The following is a 22,786-nucleotide window of genomic DNA, read 5'->3' as shown; positions in this document are numbered from 1 at the left end:
CCGCGCCAGGGTTGATGGGGGTCAGGGGGACGATTCTCATTTACATATTGACATTGATTTGGTCGACGTACAACCGAGTGCTGGGGTCCTTCCTCTGGCCCCTCATTCTCTTTTCAAACACACACACACACGCACACACACATTCCCACACAAACACACTTGAAAAGAAAACAATTTATCAACAGGAAGCGTCCTTGCTCTCTCTCGACCCTTTCCCCCTTCAGAGCTGTTTTGTACACGCTGTTCGCTGCTGCTGCTTCAGTCGCACATCTCCTCCGGAAGTTCGTGAGGGTTGAGGATGCCCGGCACTGACATCTGGAGCTTGTGTTTCTCCTCCTGGGCTTGGCGTAGAGCCGTCTCCCTCTCCTCCAGGAACAGGTCAGTCGTGTCCTCGCCAGCAAACTCCTGCAGGACCACACAAACAGAGGCTCAGCAGCGATCAACCCCAGCCTTTCGGCGTTAGATTCAAGCTGGCCAAACTGCCATTTTCCCACAGAGGGAGACCTGCTCTGCTCAAACTTTCCACAAAGTCTCTCCACTCAGAAGTTAAAATAATCTGAGTCCTGACGCAGGTTTCAAACGCTTCCAATCAGAATACATATACTCTAATGTCTTTGTTGATTTACAATCATAAACAAGTAGTAATGATGTCCCTGAGCTTATATAAGTGTGTAACATAGACAAAGAGTTGCCCCTTTTGTTAAATGAAGCATACTATCCGTCTTTATTTTGATCTAAGCCCAGAATCAATGTTTATGTTTTGAAGGAGACTCCGGTGAGATGATGTTGCCTGTTTTCATATCATCACTAGGGCTGTCGAAGTTAGCGCTATAGTAACACGTTAAGGCAAAATCGATTTAACACCAGTAATATCTTTAACGCATTAACATAACTTGCGATTTTTAAGCTGTAGCGGGCTCAGTTTTAAAGCTAGACTTTAGTCATTTTCTCATAGACTTCTATACAATCAGACTTCTTTTTGCAACCAGAGGAGTCGCCCCCTGCTGGCTATTAGAAAGAATGCAGATTTAAGGCACTTCAGCATTGGCTTCACTTTTCAGACCCAGAGGTTGGCGCCTGATTTCAACTAATCAATAATGTAAAAGAAGTAATGGGATTGATCCCACCAGACTGCCTCCCCTGCTGCAAGACTCTGAGAGGCTACTACGTTGTCATTAAATACATCCTCCCTGGTCTGTTTTCAGGACACTCACCTTGATCTGCACGAGGAAGTCCCTCAGGTGCTCCTTGAAGGCGGGGATATCCTGATTCAGGCTGAACAGACCCGTTACAAACACCTTCACCTGGGCACTGAAGACAAGACAATCAATTAGTTGCAAGTCTGTGAACAGTCCTGTAACAAATATGACCTTTTAATGAACTCATCTAATATACTACCACTTCATGTAGTCATTTTCCCTGAATGCTTTTTAACAACTCCCAAAGGAGGAGTGACAACTTGCTGCTTTCAATCAAAAGTGGATCCATCTACAGTTCCATTTTCAACATTCAGAAATAATCTGACCCAGTGAATACATGGTACAATGTTTTAACCATACAGTTACGATTACGTAACGCAAATCTTAAAAGCACAACACAGCCTCAAAACATATGAGTGCAATATTGACAGGTGGAATTCATTTTGTGGAACAAAGCATAAGACTCTCAAAAGCACAGAATACGTGGCAAACATACACAGCTCATGTTATCCCACTGTAGTTCCCCTGGCAAGGCTGAAGCCTACTTACTCTTGCAGATGGGGGAAGGCCGTCTTCAGCAGGTTGGCGATGTACTCCTGGACGTGCGCCTGGTTGTTGGCCGGACTGGCGGCGCTCAGAGCAACGCTGACCTTCCCTTCCTCCACCAGGTTAAACATGTAGGCCAAGATGGTGGCATGCATGGTCAGCCCTGCGGACAGGAAGCAAGCAGATAACTATTATTTATGTGTTGAATATGTTTCACAAAATTGGGTCCCCAAGAGCGGTTAACACCCCACAGAGTAACTTCTAACACTATAGAAGACAATGTGTTCTATATTACATTTAACAAAAGGAACATTGTGAAATTAGTAGCCCCATCTTTATTCTCAAATTTTAACTTGAGAGCAAATATGAATGACGTTGTATTAGGGCTATGGTAAAATCAATAAATACATTTATAAATTACGGAGCCGAGGGAGGGGGGTAATATTCTGAGAAAAGGTCGTAAATTTACGAGAAAAAAAAGCCTCAGATATTCGCTGAGATTAAAGTGGTAAATTTACGAGAAAACCCCCCACAAATTTACGGGGAAAAAAAAGAACAAAAAACTAAAATATTCTCTTAGATTATAAAGTCACAAATTTATGAGAAAAAAAAAATCTGGAAAAGGATAGGTCAAGGAACCACATCACTTCGTTTTTGCAAGGTTGGACCAACCTCATCACACCAGAGACGCCGCCACTTGTCGTGTTTTTATGCCTGCAGTGGATGACTTAGTCAAATTATACTTTGCAATCGGATATAGCAATAAGGAAATACTCAATATTTTAGCCCAGAATCACCATCATCATTTGATTTTTTTCTCTCAAATTTATGACTTTATCATCTCAGAATATCCAAGTTTTTTTCTCGTAAATTTACCACTTTAATCTCAGACTATCCAAGTATTGTTTTTTGTAAATTTACCACTTTAATCTCAGAGAATATTCTAGTTTTTTCTCATAAATTTACCACTTAAATCTCAGAGAAAATTCAAGAATTCTCTTGTAGAATTATGACTTTAATCTTGGAAATTCTGAGTTTCTCTCAGAATATTACCACCCCCCCTTCTGCTCTGTAATTTATTTATTATTTTACCTACAATGGCCGTAACGCATCATCATACATTTGTGAAAATTTTATAGAACAAATTCAAACAGAAGATTGTATATTTTGAACTTTGGAACTTTAAAAAGTCTACAATTAATTTCCACACAGGTCCCAGCTGCCATCACATCAGTGTCTTTACCTGCAGTGTGAGACGTATCGGTGACCACAGAGAAGATGTGTTGCAGGACGTCACAGAAGTACGTCTGGTAGAAGCTCTGTGCTGCTGCTTCCTCTCCAGACACGTTCTGCAGGAGAGTGTACAGGATCTGGAGACCTGCATGAGAGACAGAGATGCTCATTAGACCAACAGAGATATGAACTAGACTGATAAAGCCATCATGGAGCTGACTTCATTATCTATTTTTCTAGCCTTGCCAAGACCGTTTTTGAATTCAATGACTGACCTGTGTCGGCCACATTCCTCATCGTATGCTTGAAGGCCCAGATGATGGAGTCGAGGATCAGTTTGAACTGGGCCGGGGCGATGGACAGGAAGGCTGGGAAGCACTGGGAGGTGGCGGCTTGAAGGAGGTAGAAGAAATGTGTTCTGTGTTCTGGGAATTCTTCAAAGTCCTGACGGCACAGGAGGAAAACGACAAGGAGTTAAAGTCTGTAACTTTGTAACTGTAATTTAAAATGTTCATAGTCTTCAAAGAGATTTCACCTGATGCCAGGTATGATTAAATGACTCAGACAGACCTTGTTTATCATGTTCAAAGTGCACTCGAAGACAGCATCAAAGATCTTGGGGATTTCTCCCGTGATGTGGACTCCCAGCTTGTTGACGATGGTTGCCATGGTGCTGAGGACCTCGGGCTCGCGGGCAGCTGGGACGTTCCTCTGATAGTCGATGAGCACCGCCTCCAGCAGGGGGGGCACAAAGTTCTCTCCCACCTGGACCACAGCACATGAACATGTTGACAACACTGAGTTTGAGTTTTTCCCAAGTGAGCTTTAGAATGGCAGCAGCCTAATTTCTATGACCATACCGTCATGGAGCCCAAAGAGACCTCATTAGATGGTGGAAAATAAGAGCTCCATTATGTCAATTTACTAAGTTCAAATACCTCTATAATCTATACTATAATTAAATTTGACTTTAACATGATTTAGTCTAAATTAGGATCTAGCGTTGTCAAAAATATTGAAGAATCGATATATATATACTGAATATTTTAAACGGTTTCAATTCTCATTTTCTGCAGTAGATACTCGGGTACCAGCTGCGCTTTCTGCTCCTTCTTCTCTCCGACAGTGAGTTGACACACACACACACACACACACACACACACACACACACACTGCTAGCTATCTTTAAAAAAAAAAAAAAATTCTGGGCCCTCAACGTTGTGTACATTTTTGCCCACAGTATTGAAAATGGTATCAAATATCAATACTGTTCAAGGTATTGTATCAAAGTTAGAAATTCCAGGCTCGTGACAACACTATTACCAAATGCCCTTTTGTTCATTCAAAGCTTAAACTGAGGTTTTCAAATTAAGATTTGAATGTATGTCGTCATATTTTCATCCCCAATCCTCAAACAAAATCCTCAATTTGAATAAAGTGATTAATTAAATTAAATTAGTCTTCTTTTTTATTAAATCTACTTTCTTTAATGGATATAACTCGTAAGTGCATGCCTCACTTTTTGTGTGGCAAGCGGGAGAGCAAACTGTTTTTTGACCGCAGTGAAAATTTAGTTTTTGAAAGGCTAAATGCCAACAAATATGGATTGAAGCAGAATATTTCATTAGATAAAAACATGTTGTGAATTTTGCAAATGATTACATCTATATTTTTTTCAATACATGATTTTGACTTTCACAAGGCTCTGGAGTTATTCTTTAACACACAGTGATGCGTGTGAATGTGTAAAAGAATTGGAAATGTTTGGAAACAATCATTCAGAGCCACCACAATTTAATTCTACAAAAAGTATAATACTAATAATATTAGTGTAGCCTTATCTTTATCTGCAACTGTGCGGAAATACCGGGTTTAAATACAATGAATAGACATGCAAAATAAATAAATTCACAGCATTCGTATGTTGATTTAGAATTTGAATGTCAACGTCTCTTTATTCGCTTTTTTATTGCTTTTTTCTTTTTATTTGTATTATTTAATTGATACTTTTTTTTAATTGTTTTTATCAATTGTATTGTTTTATCTGTGTTTAAATTTTACCTTAGTTTTGTCTTGTATTTGTTTGGCTTTCTGTTATATTGCCTTGTATCCTGCTTTTGCTTTGCTCTGTCTGTCAAAGCTCTTTGCAAACTCTTTTTAAAAGGTGCTATATAAATAAAGTTATTGTTATAAATGAATAAAATCATTATTAACATTATGAATGAAGGTTCAAACTATTCAGTACAGCCCTAGACTAAATAAAACCTTGTTAAAACCCACGTGTACGAGTTGATACCTGTTAAGACAGAAATTTTATTTTTTAAATTATAAACATTATGGCCGTAGTTTTTACGAAGCAACTTGGCATAATTCCAAAATTGTTAGTCCAGTTTTCCATTTGCTACAGCAGCAACGCTGAATGAACAGAGAGGATGCTTTGTGTGCTGCTAAACTGCTAAAAATAGTCATTATAAACACAGATTTAAATGTAACACACATGTAAAAACCCTCTTCCATTACAGACTCAACTGTGGAAAAAAAGAAAAGAAAAGAAGGCCAGCTCACCATCTGAGGGTCGTTGGAGCGACTGACCCAGCCTGAGATCAGCTTCAGTGTCTCTCTCTTTACCGTCCTCATACTCCTGATAAGAGGCTGTTTGGTCACCATCTCACCTGTATGAATGACAAAAGACATTATTTAAACCTGCAATAACTCTGTTTTGGCCACTTGATTTATGACTTGTTACAAAATAACATTAGCATTCATTTGGAGTGGTGTTTTGTCCAATATTCACTCTCTTTTGTTCTCTCAACCAACTCTTTAGCTGCTAAATGCCCCACTATGTTCACCAGAATGTCTCTAACTGACTGTCTGCTGTTTGGTGCTTTGGTCTCCTACTCACCAAAACAAACCGACCCGGTGATCAAAACCAGTAAAAAACACTGAATAAAGCAGTTTCAAGTTAAAAAATCAGTGTTTCTCCAACACTGTTCGGCGGACACAGGATGTCCCCAAGGGGCTGCAAGGCAAGCTGCCGCTAAAGTTTGCTCAGCTTGTTTCTTTGATAACTTAAGATCTAGATGTCAGATGATTAAAATCCTTCACCTGGTTAAAATATATAGTTTAAAATTGAGCAAGATCTAAAAAGCGTATTGCAAAAAATGTGGCTTAAAACTTGATAAAAAAGTAAATTTATGACTCTTCTTCTGACAGACAACCACAATGCTGACTCATGTGCAAAGAGGATATAATGCAATTGACAGGCGACCAAATGAAACGCACCGTTATCTTGATTAAAATTGAAGATTTCTCAGGGTTTGACATCTGGAATATTGTAATTACACAACTCAACAAAATATATATCATAGGTCTAGTCGCTTTTAGACATTTTAATATGGAAAGGTTACATGTCATACCTTTAACAACTCTCATGTTTTAAATAAACTTAGTCTCAAAGTATGAATAATGTTAAATAATATAAGGGCATGTGAGTCTAAATTATTATGATTAGAAAAATCTTTGTGTCAGGATATTTCATCATGGCTCCAGTAGAAGGAAATATTTCGTCCAGCTCTACCACATATATTCTGTGTATTGAGCTGGAAGGAGTCCCAGTCTTAAATATGCTCATAAAAACTGTGAGTCTTGACAGGTTTTATTATGTTGTCACAGCAGAGACAGGAATCTCATTCTCCTTTCATTCATGTGAATCATGAGCTTTGTTTTACACTCCCGTTAGACCCAAGAAGAGCCTCCTAAATCAGGTTTTCATAAAAGATTACTGACATTTTGCCTTTACTACCGGCCTACACACACACACTAACACACACACACACACACACAGGGAGCAAACAGGAACTAACCATTGGTCTGGACAGCCGAGGAGATGTTTTCACTCAGACACTTGTAGACGTTGAGCATGTCCAGGTAGATTCGTCCCAGCTGGACAACGAAGGGATGGCCGACAGCTTTACAGGCTCTGACATTTGTCTTTAGGATGCTGCCCAGCTGACGCACCGTCTCTGCGTCCTTCAGGATGTCAACGTTCTGCAGAAGAGAGTACACAATTTAGCATAAGAGGCAATTCTCAACAAAAGTGGGCTACAAGCGGCATCAAATTTGAGGGCATTTAGGAGACATCGGTGGATTATAATCCTCTTGCTGTCCTCACCTTGGTGGCCTGCTGGATGATGCTGTCCCACACCTGGTTAGGCAGCAGCATGTATTTCTCTATCAGAAGCTCCTGTACTGCCTGATCTGTCTGAGCTCCAATCATGTAGCCAACGGCCTCATAAAACGTATGGACCTGCAGAGACGAGGAGCAGAGTTAATATGACTCAGACCATCATAGAAACATTTTATTGCAAAATGTAACATTTGTCATCAGAAAAAAGTCTTACAAATAATGGCATTTGAAAAAAACAGCAACAACTAAAACTCTAAATTGTGCCAATGGTGACAGGAAGTCCAGAGACAAGGCTGACCTGCTGTGGCTGCAGGTCACAGATGATGGTGTTGATGTTGTTGAGGATCTCGTCGATGAAGGGCATCACCTCGCCCACCTGAACCTGGACAAAATGACGCCGGCACTTCTGGGAGATCTTGATGAAGGTGTCACACGCCATGTCCTGCACACCGTCGTGAGTCTCTGTGTGAAGACGAAGAAGGTGAACCACATAGAATCATGATAAGCGTTAAATCACAACTCAAGTAACAGTGGTACTTTAAGGACCTGATGAGACAGAGCGCGTTTTGCAGGTGGAAAAATGCAAGGCGCACCGCACTACCTTTTTGTTGCCCAATCAGACAGTGTTTTTTGCAGTATGTTGCGTTTTAAAAAAAAAAATTGTTGCTAGGCAACCACCGAATGAGTGCTGACGTTAGCTTAACACAAACTAGGAACTGTACACTACCTAATAGTTAATAGTACAGTTTAAATTAATGAAAACAATTTACCCGAAACATCTAGTACCGCACTAATTTGCTTCCAGTTAATGGTAACTATGATTGGTAAAGTCATATAGCGTAGCTCCCGGTATCCGGCAAAACTCACCACAATAACAAAAAATGCTAATGACGTTGAATCATTTTCAACTTGAGGCTCCTGTAAAAACGCAAGGTGCTCAGCAACTCAAAAGCAGTGCAAAAAACGCTACATTCTCTTTGAAAACAATCATAAAAAGCCGCCCCATGTTGCTTCAAAGCAGTGTCTGATCAGGGCTTAAGGACATACCTATTCTAAATCTTCAGGTCTTTATTTTTGGCTCTAAACATCAGAATCACACATCAAAATGTGAAGCCAGATTTAGATTTAATAATTAAAACTTTTCAATAAAGATGCATTTCAGACTTCAAATAGCAGTGGATTTCTGACTCAAATATTGATGCAAAAGGATTGTAACTGATCTGTGTGAAGAATTTCCTCTTTTCTCACCGTGCATGAACTCAAACAGCTTGTTGACAACAGTCTTGAGGAACTTCCAGTGGGCTCGGAGGAAGCGAGGATACTGGCCCACAATGTACATGATGTTGGACGCTATGATGGCCTTGTTGTCCTTCCCTCGTTTCTGCTCACACAAGCCAAGCAGGTCCTGAGTACACAACAAACACACAATCCGTTAATGTCGGTCACAGTTACATCATAACTGAACTTTGGTGAATTTGAACTAACCCTTTAAAACACCATAGTCACACAATAATACAGCGGTAGACCAGCAATTCCCGTGTTCTGCGAGGTAAAATTCCTGTTTTTGTCAAAGGAGTCTGGTGGCTTTGAAGAGAGTATAAATAACGGCTTCAGTTCCCCATTAGAAAGGGCTGTCTGGCGGTGAGGTAAAGCGATGAAAATATTCTAAATATAGCATATAAATATACACGGATATTGATTTTTTTTTAGGCGTCTAAAATATGTTTTGCTGCTGCCCCCGTCCACAGCAGTACATTGCTTTGCTCCCATGCTGGTACTCCTGTCTGTTTCTCCAAACTGGGGGCATGCCGACCGCCATCTACTGTAGGTAATACACTGACTATTGATAAGTACCTCATACAACCCCACTTCAAAGAATCCTAACTATCCCTGTAATGCCGATATATCGTCTGTATGTCCCACCTTGATGACGGTGACCAGGAACCTCTTCTCATCTTCCTCGTGCATCGCCCCGCTGATGGAGCCAATGGCCCAGCAGAGCATGTTCAGGTTCCTCCACGACCACTCGGTGCCGTTCACCTGGTTGTGGAGCTTCTCTGTCATTATTCGTTCAGTGTCGGCGTAGTCCAGATGGGTCAGATACACTGCAGACACAGAGAGAGAGATGGATAAGTCAATAACTCAGCATGTCAGGTTACTTTTTCTATGTTTTCCAATTTTCTTGGTTGCCATTAAAAAACAGTGTAAAAAAATGCTAATTCCTCCATCTGACTCAGTGATAGCAATGTGGGGCAATGCTGATCCAACAGTAGGTGTTACTCTCAGGGAAAACAAAAACTGAGAGACCGAACACACCAATCTGATAAATACAGGACTAAACCAGCCAATTTAAATGGGTTTATTATCACAACTTTACCAGATTTCCTGACCCAGTTATGTAATTTACAATAAACAGCCCTCTATCAGGAACACAAACAAATTCAGTGTACAAGACATGTATGAGTTAATATAGAACTAAACAAACTGGACTACCAATGACAATAATGAGTAGACTGTCCAAAAATAAATCTACCTGGGAAACTAACAGAGGCACTCTTCAACCTCACATTTAAATAAAGAATAGCTGATATTTCCTAATTTATGTATCTGAAACAGAACAACGTATTTATCACTACAGAGGTGTATTATCTTACCGAGAGTCTCCCTCATGTTCTTGTAAAGGTTAATGGCGTCTGTGTCCTTCATGAACTCCCTGACCACCTCGCCCTGGTCGTTCTCCACCACCAGCACCTCCTCTGGTTTGGCCATGCGGCTCACCATCAGCAAACGCACCTTCAACAAGAGAAAGAGGAGAAATAAGTTGGATGTGAGAGTCTGCGACAGCCAACTGACCAATCTTCCTAATATGAAGCATGTTTAAGTACAGTGTTAAAGTGACGGGCATTTATTTCTATGGCTACATTTTAAGGCTGTCAAAGTTAACGCAAATTGGTTTTAACTCCACTAATTTCTTTAACGCAACTTTAGGTTGTAGCGGGCTGAGTTTTAAAACTACAGTGAAGATACTGACATCATATGAAACTAGAAGTGCACTCGGAGAGCGCAGACCTCCGCCAAGAAAGGTTTCATGTACGTCGCTAAATTGTTTGACTAAAAAATAATCTGCAGATTAATCAAAAGGATCATTAGTTCACATTTGTGTCATAAATCAGTCTATAGGGGGTAAAAGTTTTCTGTTCGGTCATCGTGTGTGTTGGGTGGTAGGCCTACCTGGGAAAGTACTGGCAGGTAGAGGTGTCTGCGTGGTGGAACGTCAGAAAGCAGCGGGGTGCTGGAGGTGGAGAAAGGGCTCTCCCTGTAGAGCTCTGCTGCCAGGTGGTTCCAGTACTCCAGACAGATCTTAAAGATCTCCGTCTCTTCCACCTCCGACACCAGCAGCATGAAGTGCAGGGCCTGAGGGCGGGGGCACAGTGTGGTGAGGTCACATAAGTCAGTTATGCTGTATGCTAAGAGTAAAAGCAATTTACTTCTTCATCTGTTACAGAGAGGAATGACATTGTAAAATCACCGATGTTTGTTCATTGAGAGCAATGCAAAAAAACAGCAACAACAATTTCCTTGTATGTGCATTGTGCACACATACTGGGTCAATAAAGCTGATTCTGAAAATGTCTTATATATTTAACATTGAACACTTGAGTCTTCTGGCACATCCGTGGTGTCCTTATGTTTTTATTTTTGCCACTTGGCTACATCTGGAATTACAGTGGAAACCGCTTGATATATGAATCATAAAGCTTGGGACTGAATCATTCCTACACAAATGCTGTTTTTAAATAATTTGCTTATAGTAATCAAGTAATCCGCTTACAGTGTTGATTGAGTTATTTCATACAGGTCATACATGGAAACATTTCTAAAACTTTGGTAATTCTATATACACAAAGTACACACAGTATTTTATTTTTTACTTTACTCCCTTGATACTTTACCTTGCGGTAACCCGTTTGCGTTTTGGGATGCAGTAAACTCACTATTGACGCGTCCAGGGGACACAAACTATTTTGTCCCTGATAATGCTACATTGTGAACAACAAATCTGTGTTGAAATTGGCAGAAGCTAGTTAACAGGTGCTGCCATTAATTTACATTATGATGCGTTCAGGCTCAATTCAGTAAAACTGTATTAGGCGAAGGTAAATTCCAACGTTATCATGATGTGTTCAAATATAACCTTGTAAAATGTAGTTTTTGGCAAGAAACTTGAATTAGTGCAGTTGTTTGAAGGAGATGTTCAAAGCAATATAAAATAGATAAAACAGATAATAGTACAATAGTTACTTTTGTTTTTTACCGTGGTATCGAGATAGTATCGAGAACCGTGGAATTTCTTTTTTTTTAAAAGATTACTTTTTGGCATTTTTGCCTTTATTCAACAGTGACAGTGATAGTTGTGAAAGGAGGAGAGAGAGGGGGTGACATGCAGCAAAAGGCCGCAGGTCGGTTTAGAACCCCGGGCCACTATGGTAAGGACTCAGCCTTGGTACATAGGGCGCCCTCTCTACCAGGTGAGCTACCGGGGCGCCCCGAGAATCGTGTAATTTCACTGATAATGATATCAACTACTAAATTTCTGGTATTGTGACATCTCTAACAAAAATATACAAATGTTAATTACATCATAATCTGCATTAGAAATAATAATTAAAAAAATTGGTTACAATAATCATCCGCTTATAGCGATCAATTTGATGACGTGAACACTGTAAGAAGTTTCCACTGTATTAGATCTCTCTGTTAAACTACAGCAAAATACTAACTGAACAGGCTTTTCTAGAATAAAACTCCTTCTGTCCTCAAAATCTCCCCCTGAAACAATTATCTCTAAGTAAGTACTTGGACAAACAACCACAGGAAAGGTGGACCTTCCCACTGTAATCGGTCCCAAATGTATGTCATTGCAAAGGTGTAATCAGGACAACTCAGGCGAGGAAAGACAGAGGCAGGAAAATGAGTCAGGGGGAGGTTTCTTTTCAACAACCCTAAAGCAGAGGTGGAAATGACAATGAGCCACCAGCTGAGAGTTGTAGGTTTGTTTACTCCTCCAGACAAAAACGCAAACTGAACAGTGAAAGCAGTTCTTTCTGTAATGAAAAATGTAATGGCTGTCCTCTTACCTCCATGAGCGACTCTCGCAGGCTGGGTCTCTTCTCGATGAGCTGGCCGTGTTCTTTGAGGAAGGTGCAGAGGAACAGGCTGAGGTTCTGGATGAAGTTCTGCTCGTCGTCCTTCCCGTTGGCGTAGGCCACTCTGATGTTAGTGTTCAAAGGCAGCATCTGACCAGACGACAAAACATAACTTTATTTATTTATACTCAAATTTTATTTTATTTCACTTGTTTTGCCATAATTGCATCCACAGTGTGTTTGGTTTGATGATGTTGCATTGACTGTAAATGGGCTTAGTCTTCAACCACTGAACCATGAGACCACCCAAGAAAACCATTTCATCCAAAACTAACAAAGCAACCACGCAAACACTATCTGACGAGGAAGACCATAAAGGCTTTAGGAAAAAGCTGGTAAGTAACATGTGAGTTAAGATCTTTGTCCAAATACAGTTTTCAAAGTCAAGAATTAACTTTCATACTCAAGATCTGAACCATTTCAGCAAAGGAATACAAATTCAAAATGATGAATAGATATCAGACTCACTGATATCAGAATCAGATATCAGTGCGTTTTGTCTTTTTTGGAAAATGAATTACACTCAAATTAAAGGTGTAGGGAGGGGAGAGAGAGTCTGTAACCATAACTGTATATATGAAATGATATAAGGGGCCCTGGATTATTTACATGATATTAAAATGTGTATTAACATGGTATCAATATTTAATTTTATAAATACAATTTATCACAGTTATTTTCAACACCTCTGTCACAATGACAGCAGCTGCAGGCAGGTGGAGCTGTTTACATCCACCTGGTGAGGTGTACGAGAGAGAGAGAGAGAGAGAGAGAGAGAGCGAGAGCGAGAGCGAGAGCGAGAGCGTGTGTGTGTGCTGTAAATACAGTGAGACCATTTGGAGAGAAGATTATGATTCGTTTCTAAAAAGACAGGTGATCCGTTATGAAATTCAAGACTTCAAGATCGTTCAAATGTTTGATGAGTCATATTTAAACAATTTGTGCCTATTGAAGCCTGATCTGTAATATGAAACTGGGCTACAACAGAAGTAATAGTACACTGAAGAGTCTCAGAGGAGCCAAATCAGCTAAAATTTGTAAGAAGCATCTTGTTTTTCTTGATATTATTATCATCACTTTATATTGTGCATTTGTAAACTCTGTCTCATTGTCTTTTCTTATATTCCCCATTTGTCACTTCCTCCTGTAGAGCACTCTTACTTTAAGAAGTACTACATAAATAAATGTCAGCCTGATCAAACTTACGTGTGCTGAAATATTCTTCATTCAGAAATACATTAGTCAATATTATCGACTCCTAGAGAGCATTTCTTTATGTTGCCCATCATCTTTTTAGCCTCAGGCAGTCTGTAAAAGCATACTCTCTGTAGGTGTGTCAGGGGTGAAGGCAACTACACTTGCGTCAGCTGATTGGGTTTATATTAAGTAAGCTGAAGTGTGTCACTTTCCCTCAGCGCTCCCCAAGGAAGCTCAATGATTCTCTGAACAAGACAAACTACTTAGACTACTACAAAGACTTCCAGTCATGCTTCTTTTTGGGGGAAATTCCCCCTGCAGCTTCTACTGTAGTGTGTTTGTTTGTGTGTGCAACAACAGGCTGAAAGCAAGTCTGAGAGTTTGTGCTGCCTGCAGACTTTATGTACTGTATGTGTGTTTGTGTGAGGTAGGAAACTGAGGAGGTTTGCACAAAGTGTGTGCTTGTGTGTGTAATAACAGAGTGGGCACATGCAAGCGTGCTTGTGTGTAATCAAACTGAGTGCAATTAACTTGAGCACCACTCAAAATGATTGTGTGTGTGTGTGTGTGTGTGTGTGTACCTGTTTGAGCTGGCACATGGTGAGGGTAAACAGGTTGACAAACTGCTCCTCGTACTGGTTGACGCTCACTCCGGCGATCTCCGTCAAACATTTCAGCGTCACATTGCGAAACATGGGCACGTTCAAGAACTGAAACACAAGAATAAAACAAGTCAGGTCAGCGCTGAATGGCCAGGTTAACTGTCCAGTATCTGTATTGTAAGTCAGTATTCACCATTTCTCTATGAAAAATGGCAGCTTTATAATTCAGTGTCTACAGCTTGCAGGCTGCCAACAAAACTGTGACAGTGGGTCAGGATTGTGTAGTTCACAGGCAAATGTGTGACAAATAACAGACTAAACTAGAATGGCACTCGGAGCACAGACCTCCGCCCCCCTCTCCGTTCAGCTTGCGCCATCATCCATGTGTATTTTTGTTTATGTTAAGATCAGCTTTACGTAGCGGAGCATCTTAAACACTTCATTCAAACTGGACAGAAACAAAATAAAACTCACCTAAACCGTGGTCGTTACTCTTTCCAGCAATCACCTAGTGTGCTTTGGTGGAACTCAACTGTAATTTCACGAGTTTAATGTGAAATCGCTGATTCTACAGTTTTGTTCATATATTTAGTTTTCACTAATATGTGTCCTGTATGTTTTTACTCTATGTGTACTGTGTGTTTCTACTTATTTGTGAGCCAAATCAAAGACAAATTTATATTTACTCTGATTCACGCTTCACCTAAAGTTCTGATTTCCTGGATGAATATTAGATGGTTTACCTTGTAGACCAGAGTGCTGATGAGCTTGGTCTCAAAGATGTAACCTAAAGGAATCCAATTCAGGAAGCGGAGGAGAGTCTCCAGCGTGGCGTGGACCAGCGGGGCATTCTGGGAGTTTTCCTACACAGAAAAAGAAAAAGAAGGTGCATATCAGAATAGATTGTGGATTTATTAAAAAATCAGATTCGGAGAACTGTTTGGTCTGGGGTCAGCCTCGTCTTACCATCACAAACTGGCACAGCTGAAATATTTGGGAGAACTCGTTGCACATGCTGAAAAACAAAGAATAGAGATCATCAGTGACGTTACAATCACGGTACAAACATTTCCAATAGCTCCAGCGCGTTCTAAAGTCCAAAAGTCAAAATGTATTGAAAAAATACGCTATTAAAACTGAGGAAATGGTGCTGGACCTGAGGTCAGCGAGGGATCATACTCCAGTAGTCATCCATAAGGTTAAGATCAACCAGGTTAGCTCCTACAGGTATCTTGGTTTACACCTAGATAACCTGTTCAGCTGGAAAGGCCATGTTGATAATTTGTGTTCTCGTTTACAGCAAAGAATGTATTTTTTACGCAGACTCAGGGTGTATGGGGATGGATCATAACATCATGTTTTTATTTTACCAGGCTGTGTTGGAGAGCATCCTCAGGTATGGGATGTCGGCATGATACGGCAACCTCTCTATGCAGTTGAAATCACAGCTTGCTCGTCTGGTTCAGACTGCTATGAAGGTTATGGGGAGGACTGACAACCCCTCCCTCCAGTCAATAAATGAGCAGTCTGTTCTTAGGCAAGCGCAGAGAGTATTGTCGGGCCCATCTTACATCGTCCACTCGTCGAACTCGTTTGTGCCCACCACGATCAAAATTTTTAATTTTAAATAATGTCTCTTGAGGCTGAGGGTTGTGCAACCCTCATGGTATTCTTATTTTTATCTTTTATTTATTCTGTTTTTATATAGATCTTGTGCAATATGAGTAATGTGCATTATACAGTATGTTGTTTGTGGTTTACATTGGTTGCGTTTCTCTGTTTACATGTGGATTGTTGTTTGTTCTATTTACTGATGCTGCTGTGGAGGCACTGAGTCCAAAACAAGGGGACAATAAAGTGTATCGTATCGTAAAAGATTGATGTAATTATTTCCAAAATTCACAACATGTTTTTATCTAACGAAATATTCTGCTTCAATCCGTATTTGTTGGTGTTTCGCCTTTCAAAAACAACATTTTCACTGCAGTCAAAACAGTTTATCCGCACATTAACAAAACTGCATTAACGGGGTGGCAATCAAATGAAACGGAGAGGGTGATTAAGAAATGTAGTGTGAGCTAACAAAATGTACAATATTAATAAAATCTGCCCAAAGCTGCTAAAAGCTTTGGAAAAGGGCACACACCCATTCAAAATACTTCAACTGAATGGATGTAAATCAGGAAAGTGATCTGAAGAATACACAAAAAGCTGGTACAAAGAGAAAAAAACAGGTTTTTGGAGGACAGAACAGACAACCAAACTGTACCAAAAACTCTTAAACTTCACACAAGTCACAGTGCATAATCTTTCATCAGTCACCTGTCTTTGAGGTGCTTGGCTTTCACTTGGGTCATCTGGCCACTGGAGAAGTCAAAAACCTCCTCGCTGAGCAGTTTGAGGATGATCATGTTGTTCTGACAAAGGCTCTCGCTGGTCCGACTCGCGCCCACGATGTCGCTGATGAAGGTGGGCCAGTGTTTGGGCCATTCCTGCTTCAAGATCTAAACCAGTCCAAAGGGGAATAGCTGTGTCACAACCAGCCTCATCACATCATGTCAGTAATCGTTCTTGTACCATGTTGTATTAAACAATAAAATAATTATTTACCTGTACGAGGATCATATTGAGTTTTGAAATGTAAACTCCCTCTTTCTGCAAATAAACACAAAAACAGTGACATCAGTATTGAGAGCCACAGTTCATTTACAAAGTGCCGTATCTGTAATGTAACCTCACCTCCATGTTTGCAGGATCAGAAGATGTCTTGATGATCAACCCAACAACATACTTCTTGATGCCTGAAAATATATCCAAGAGTTTTTAATGGAAAATGCATAGAGGCAGACAGAAACCCTCTTTATAATCTGTTTATCTAATCAATAAACTGACCTTCACACTGATTTCTGGGGAGAATCTTCCAGCGTGTTTTGATGACTGTCTCCAGAATCTGCAGCGCATAATACTGAGAAAAAAAAGTGTGACGTATTAGAGACATATTCTTTACGTCAAGAGCTAATTAACAACAAACAAGGTTATAACCAAAATATAGCATTTGGCTGTGTCTGAAATCACTCACTACTCACTATATAATGGACTATATAGTGAGTTCGCCATTTTGTAGTGCTGTCCGAATGTATAGTGAGAATTATTATACCCTATAAAGTGGACTCAAAGTATCCCACAATGTATCGTGAAAAATAGTGGACAACGATGGTCACTAACCGAGCACTATATACCATCATGCATTGCGCTGAAGGAAAAATGGCAGATGGACGAGAAGAAAGAGAGCAGCGCAATTGAGACAAATCCATGAGATGTGGCGCGAAAATAATGTATTTAATGTGAGCAGAGCAGCGCATCACAACACAAACGGCCACAGAGTACTTTGTATTTATTGATTTGGAAAAATACACTTATTGCCCCCACATTCACAACGGCCGTTAATTCTTACCTTTAACAATAAAAGCCCTAGACATATACGCTGCATCACTGCTTACCAAGTGGAACTTAAATTCACTCAGAGCGTTTTGCCAGAGATAACTCAACAAAATAGCTTACATATGTATTTATTACACACAAAATACATGTCAGTATTTATTATGGATGGTCTACCAGTAGACATCGATTTGGCACGTTTTAATTATGCGACAGCAATGACATAATTAAAGGTGCAGAGAAAATGACCTAAGTAGTGTCCGAATGTGTTTTTTCATTTTGCCGATGAGTTCACTTTATAGAACTCCCTGGATAGTGAGTACGGAGGAGTGAATGAGTGAATGATTTCAGACACAACTTCAGTCTCCCCGGTGGTGCTGTACATGAACATGTATTATGACCCACAGATTATTGGCATGAACCACACACACCGAAAAACATATACAAACATGTTTGTGCATGGAGATACTCAATAGTAAACAGAACTGTGTGCATCATCAATAGTCTGTTTTTTGACTATATAACTGAACAAATTAAGACAACAGCGACACCAAGCTCCAAACTCAAAAACTTCCAACAGAAACCAACCTCTTGACAGTACTGACCACTGATAATATCACAACAAATGCCATAAAGCAAAAATGGACATAATATTACAGATAACCACAGATTTAAAACACAGCATAAGCTTCCGTTTGCTGGAGAAAATCCAATAAATACAGCGTAGCTAAAGCATGAGGTAATGCTCAAACCTCACTGCCCTGAAAGCCTCGGCCTGATGTGGATAAACTGATAAACATCAGCTCACATTATTAAATTCGCCCTGGGAGACTGTGGTGTCAACGAGCAGCTGGTATTAGTTGATAGCTTTTCTCTGCTACAACATCAGTAAGCGTCAGGTACGTACTTTAGTTTTCATGTTCTGGGAGAACTCCAGGATGGTATCGACCCTCGTCCATGCGTCTGGGTGGTCCTTCAGGTTGGTGAGAACTTCCTGGGCCACTCGTTGCTAAAAGTGAGCAACAAAGCAAACGTGAATCTTTAGGTTTTAAGATCAATTTAACTTATATTTCCCTACGTTAAAACACCATATCTGACCTGACCTCCCCTAATAGCTGCATGGTTAAGTTAAGTCTTCATTTTTGTTACTGAACAAATATACACTTAACCCATGAAGGGCTTGTTTATAATCAAATGGCACAGTTTTGCACTGACTACATGTGAATCCCATCCAGACACTTGAAAGTGGAAGCCCACAGTGGAAAGGAGCTGGTCCTCACCTGGGAGCCAATGTCGTGGTACATGGAGTTGACAACATTGTCTAACAGGTTGATGTCCAGTTTCTGACTGAAGTCCAGCAGCTGTCTGGCTGGGTGATCCGCCAACATCGTCATTTCTGCTGGCATAGAGCTTCTGAGGGGAGGAAAATTATTTATATATTTATTTGAACTTTAATCACAGCAGCACCTGGTAATAATCACAAAAGTATGACTGAAACATACACAAAATAGTTTACACACCTACAGGTAAGAAATTACAGTAGGAGGAGAACTACATTAGTACTACATTACTTTACCTTTATGTTGTCACTTTACCTCTATATATTTTTACTTACTGTTTACATCTCTGTATATAATTTATTGTCATTATGCATATTTACTACATTCCTGTTTACATTACAGTTTATAATTCATTTTGCAATTACTGTTACCACAAATATATTACTTTGTTTTATATTTATCCCTACATTTTAGCTTCTGCGTTATTTGATGTCTTAGATTCTAATTTTTTACTTGCAGAATTTTCTTTTTATGCATATCTAATTAGCATTATTGGAGGGAGTCAGATCTAAGATTTTCATTTGTCAACTGTTCCTCTTAATTGTTGTGCATATGACAATAAATAACTCGAAATTACATATTTTACTATTAATTCAAATATTGTATTGTAAACTAGGGAATTCAAACATGACATTTAATCAGCGGTGGAATGTAACTAAGTACATTTACTCAAGTACTGTTGAGTATTTCCATTATACTTCTACTCTACAGCTGTAGATACTAGTTACTTTTCAGGTCAAGATTTAACATGTAAAACACATGATCAGTTTAATAAATAGTATGCAATCTTACAAATTAAACCAGTGATTCCCAAAGTGGAGTCTCTGGCCCTCTGCCAGGGGGTCCATGAAAAGTTCATATAAATTACTTTTTTTATTAATAAAATCATCATCATTTTCATAGTTCAACGAATAATATTTAAATTTTTAAATCTATAATAGTTCATAGACTAGAATTCTTAGAATCTGTAAGTGTTTCATACATGTTTAATGATGTGCAATATAATTTTCCACTTGTGTAATTTTGTTAATAGTCTGTTTATTGTCAATACTGTATATATTGCTCCTTTTTTATACTTCCTTCTATTTAAATGGTTCATATTTTGTTGCACTTTGTTTAGCTCTTTTTTTTACTGTGTTAGCTGATGCATCTTGTTTTTTGCACTATCCCCTTTGCTGCTGTTCACTGCAAATTTCCCCACTGTGGGACTAATAAAGGAATATCTTATCTTATATATTTCTAATGCATTTCTCTTGTGTTGTTCTCTCATAAAACTAAGACTATAGGTGTACTTTTACTTTTGATACTTTTTGATGCTAATACTGAGTCCAATTTTTATATGCAGTACTTTAACTTGTAATCTGAGTATTTTTATACTATGGTATTACTACTTCTACATGAGTAAAAATCTCAATACTTATTCCATCACTGCATTTAATGCATACATTCATATTTAAAAAGCTGAGCCAAAAACAGATGAATGTAGGTATTAAAATCATGGTAAAGTCTTCGTCTCCTGCTTAGAAAGATAGATAGATAGTAACTTTATTAATCCCGAGGGAAATTCAAGTTTCCAGCATCACAGTTCCATAGTGCAAAACATGTTGGTAAAAAGACAGTAAAAAAGTTACTAGTGCAAAGTACAACAAAATATACCAGATATAAAAATACAAGGAGATGAAAACTGAATATAGTGCAGGGTAACAACTGTGATACAGGACTATTAAAAAAGTGAATATAGTGCAGAAGAGACTGTTAAAAATGAATATAGTGCAGGGTAACTCCAGTAGCTTAGTCTATGAAAGTGCACTGTGTGCATTATTATATAACTGTAGTAGCACCTTAATCAGAAACGAGTTATTCTTGTTCAGCCAAAATGTGTCAAGTGAAAGTCAGTCAGCCTGCAGCTTCAGTCTGCCCTCGTGGTCCAATTATGACACCCCATTGAAACAAATCATTAAGGTGTAAAGAGATGTAAACAGCGCCCTCACCCGGATAACTAGATAACTATCACCAGCATTCACCACAACCACACTGATAGACCTGTTTCACCACTACTGAATTAAAATGTGTGGAGGTGCCAGACTGCAATACTCTCACTGTCATTGTTTATGTGTGTGTGTGACCTCTAGTTAGTTATCCCCCCCTACACAATCACACAGTACTGTTGAACCTGACGGATGCTAACAGTTAGTTAGCCCCACGCTGGGTGAGTTAACATCAGGTTACTGTAACTTACCTGGTGTGTTCTGTCCTGCTCCTTGAAAACAAAGTATTGGGTGAACAGATGAGACTTGTAGTCAGTTGGAGACCGGAGTAATAATCCTCTGAAAGCGATCCAGACCGAGCTAACGCTATCTCATCGCTCAGACTGCTCCTAACCTTCGATAGCAACAATGCTACTGTTAGCTTAATGTTAGCTAAATGCTAATGCTAGCTACTATAAAAACACCGTTATATGCTGGATACTTATCTATTCTTGGTGTTAAAGAGATTTCCCGCGGATTTACCAGAGTCTTATTGTCTCTTTGTCTTCTTGCCAGTCTGAAACATCTCTTTCTTTATTAACAGCCGACTCCCACCATGCTAATGCTAATGCTAATGCTAGAGTTAGCGTGCTAATGGAGAAGTGAATGCTGGTTCTCAGTCTGCTGGGCTAATGTTGAGCTAAGCTAACAGCACTTCAGAGCGCTACTCCGGGTCATAATCACCAAGTTAACAAAGAGTCTGCTGTTTATTTCTGGCTCTATTCGCACACAACTGTTGTTGGAGAAGCAGAGGTTGTTTTAATGCGTGCCAGTGTGCTCTTCCTCTAAGCTCATGCTTCCAACCCCGGACCGGTTGGAACCGGTTGAGACCGGTGATATTCATTCTCGGTGTTTCGGCCCGTTGCGCGCCGCGTAAAATTTGGACTATGTACCCGCCCACCGAGCAACCTGATTGGCTGAGCTGGTGGTGACGTCATGCGGTGGTGTCATAGGCTGGGTGGAGCTGTCAATCTGGCTCATCCTCCCTCCCTCTCTGGTGTCTGACCTCTGAAAACAACATGAATATCAACACACACACAGGCCCTGAACAATGGTAACATATCTGTGGAATGTAACTAAGTACATTTACTCAAGTACTGTTGAGTATTTCCATTATACTTTTACTCTACAGCTGTAGATACTAGTTACTTTTCAGGTCAAGATTTAACATGTAAAACACATGATCAGTTTAATAGATAGTATGCAATCTTACAAATTAAACCAGTGATTCCCAAAGTGGAGTCTCTGGCCCTCTGCCAGGGGGTCCATGAAAAGTTTTCAGATACATTCATATAAATTACTTTTTTTTATTAATAAAATCATCATCTTCATAGTTCAACGAATAATATTTACATTTTTAAATCTATAATGAGCTGGTGCTGACGTAATGCGGTGGTGTCATAGGCTGGGTGGAGCTGTCAATCTGGCTCATCCTCCCTCCCTCTCTGGTGTCTGACCTCTGAAAACAACATGAATATCAACACACACACAGGCCCTGAACAATGGTAAAATACCTGTGGAATGTAACTAAGTACATTTACTCAAGTAGTACAAATTTGAGGTACTTTCTAGTTTATGCTTCAACTTGCTTCAACCTGTTCATCAAGGCCTATGATCTCAGCTGACTCTTCCTACACATCACTCTTTTAATTACTTAGCTATAGTTTCTCCTCTGTGTTATTTATTAGTATGATTTTATGTGCCCCCTTTGTAAAGCATCCTTTGGTTTCTGAAAGGCGCTATATAAGTCCAATTTATTATTATTATTATTAACTTAATACTTCTTTTCCGCTACATCTCAGATGTAAATA

General features: G+C 39.6%; 1 protein-coding gene across 1 annotated transcript; it reads right to left on the bottom strand.

Moving 5' to 3' along the window:
• Nucleotides 1-57: 57 nt before the first annotated feature.
• xpo1a (exportin 1 (CRM1 homolog, yeast) a) lies at nucleotides 58-21,791 on the bottom strand. The gene is made up of 25 exons (XM_074629222.1): nucleotides 21,188-21,791; nucleotides 18,889-19,021; nucleotides 18,516-18,617; nucleotides 17,063-17,135; nucleotides 16,910-16,971; nucleotides 16,781-16,825; nucleotides 16,493-16,674; nucleotides 15,137-15,185; nucleotides 14,914-15,033; nucleotides 14,150-14,278; nucleotides 12,303-12,461; nucleotides 10,396-10,578; nucleotides 9,819-9,957; nucleotides 9,088-9,269; nucleotides 8,413-8,569; nucleotides 7,463-7,626; nucleotides 7,150-7,284; nucleotides 6,842-7,025; nucleotides 5,544-5,650; nucleotides 3,549-3,743; nucleotides 3,254-3,422; nucleotides 2,989-3,123; nucleotides 1,749-1,908; nucleotides 1,215-1,311; nucleotides 58-405 (listed from the first exon to the last, which is right to left on the bottom strand). Exons 2-25 carry the CDS (start codon nucleotides 19,012-19,014, stop codon nucleotides 259-261), a joined length of 3,201 nt encoding a protein of 1,066 aa, XP_074485323.1. The 5' UTR covers nucleotides 19,015-19,021; nucleotides 21,188-21,791; the 3' UTR covers nucleotides 58-258.
• Nucleotides 21,792-22,786: the final 995 nt, after the last annotated feature.

Source organism: Sebastes fasciatus, chromosome 3 (genome assembly GCF_043250625.1).
Source record: "Sebastes fasciatus isolate fSebFas1 chromosome 3, fSebFas1.pri, whole genome shotgun sequence".
NCBI classification, from domain to species: domain Eukaryota; kingdom Metazoa; phylum Chordata; class Actinopteri; order Perciformes; family Sebastidae; genus Sebastes; species Sebastes fasciatus.
Note: the sequence above shows the minus strand (reverse complement) of the source record. Positions and strands in the feature narration are given on the sequence as shown.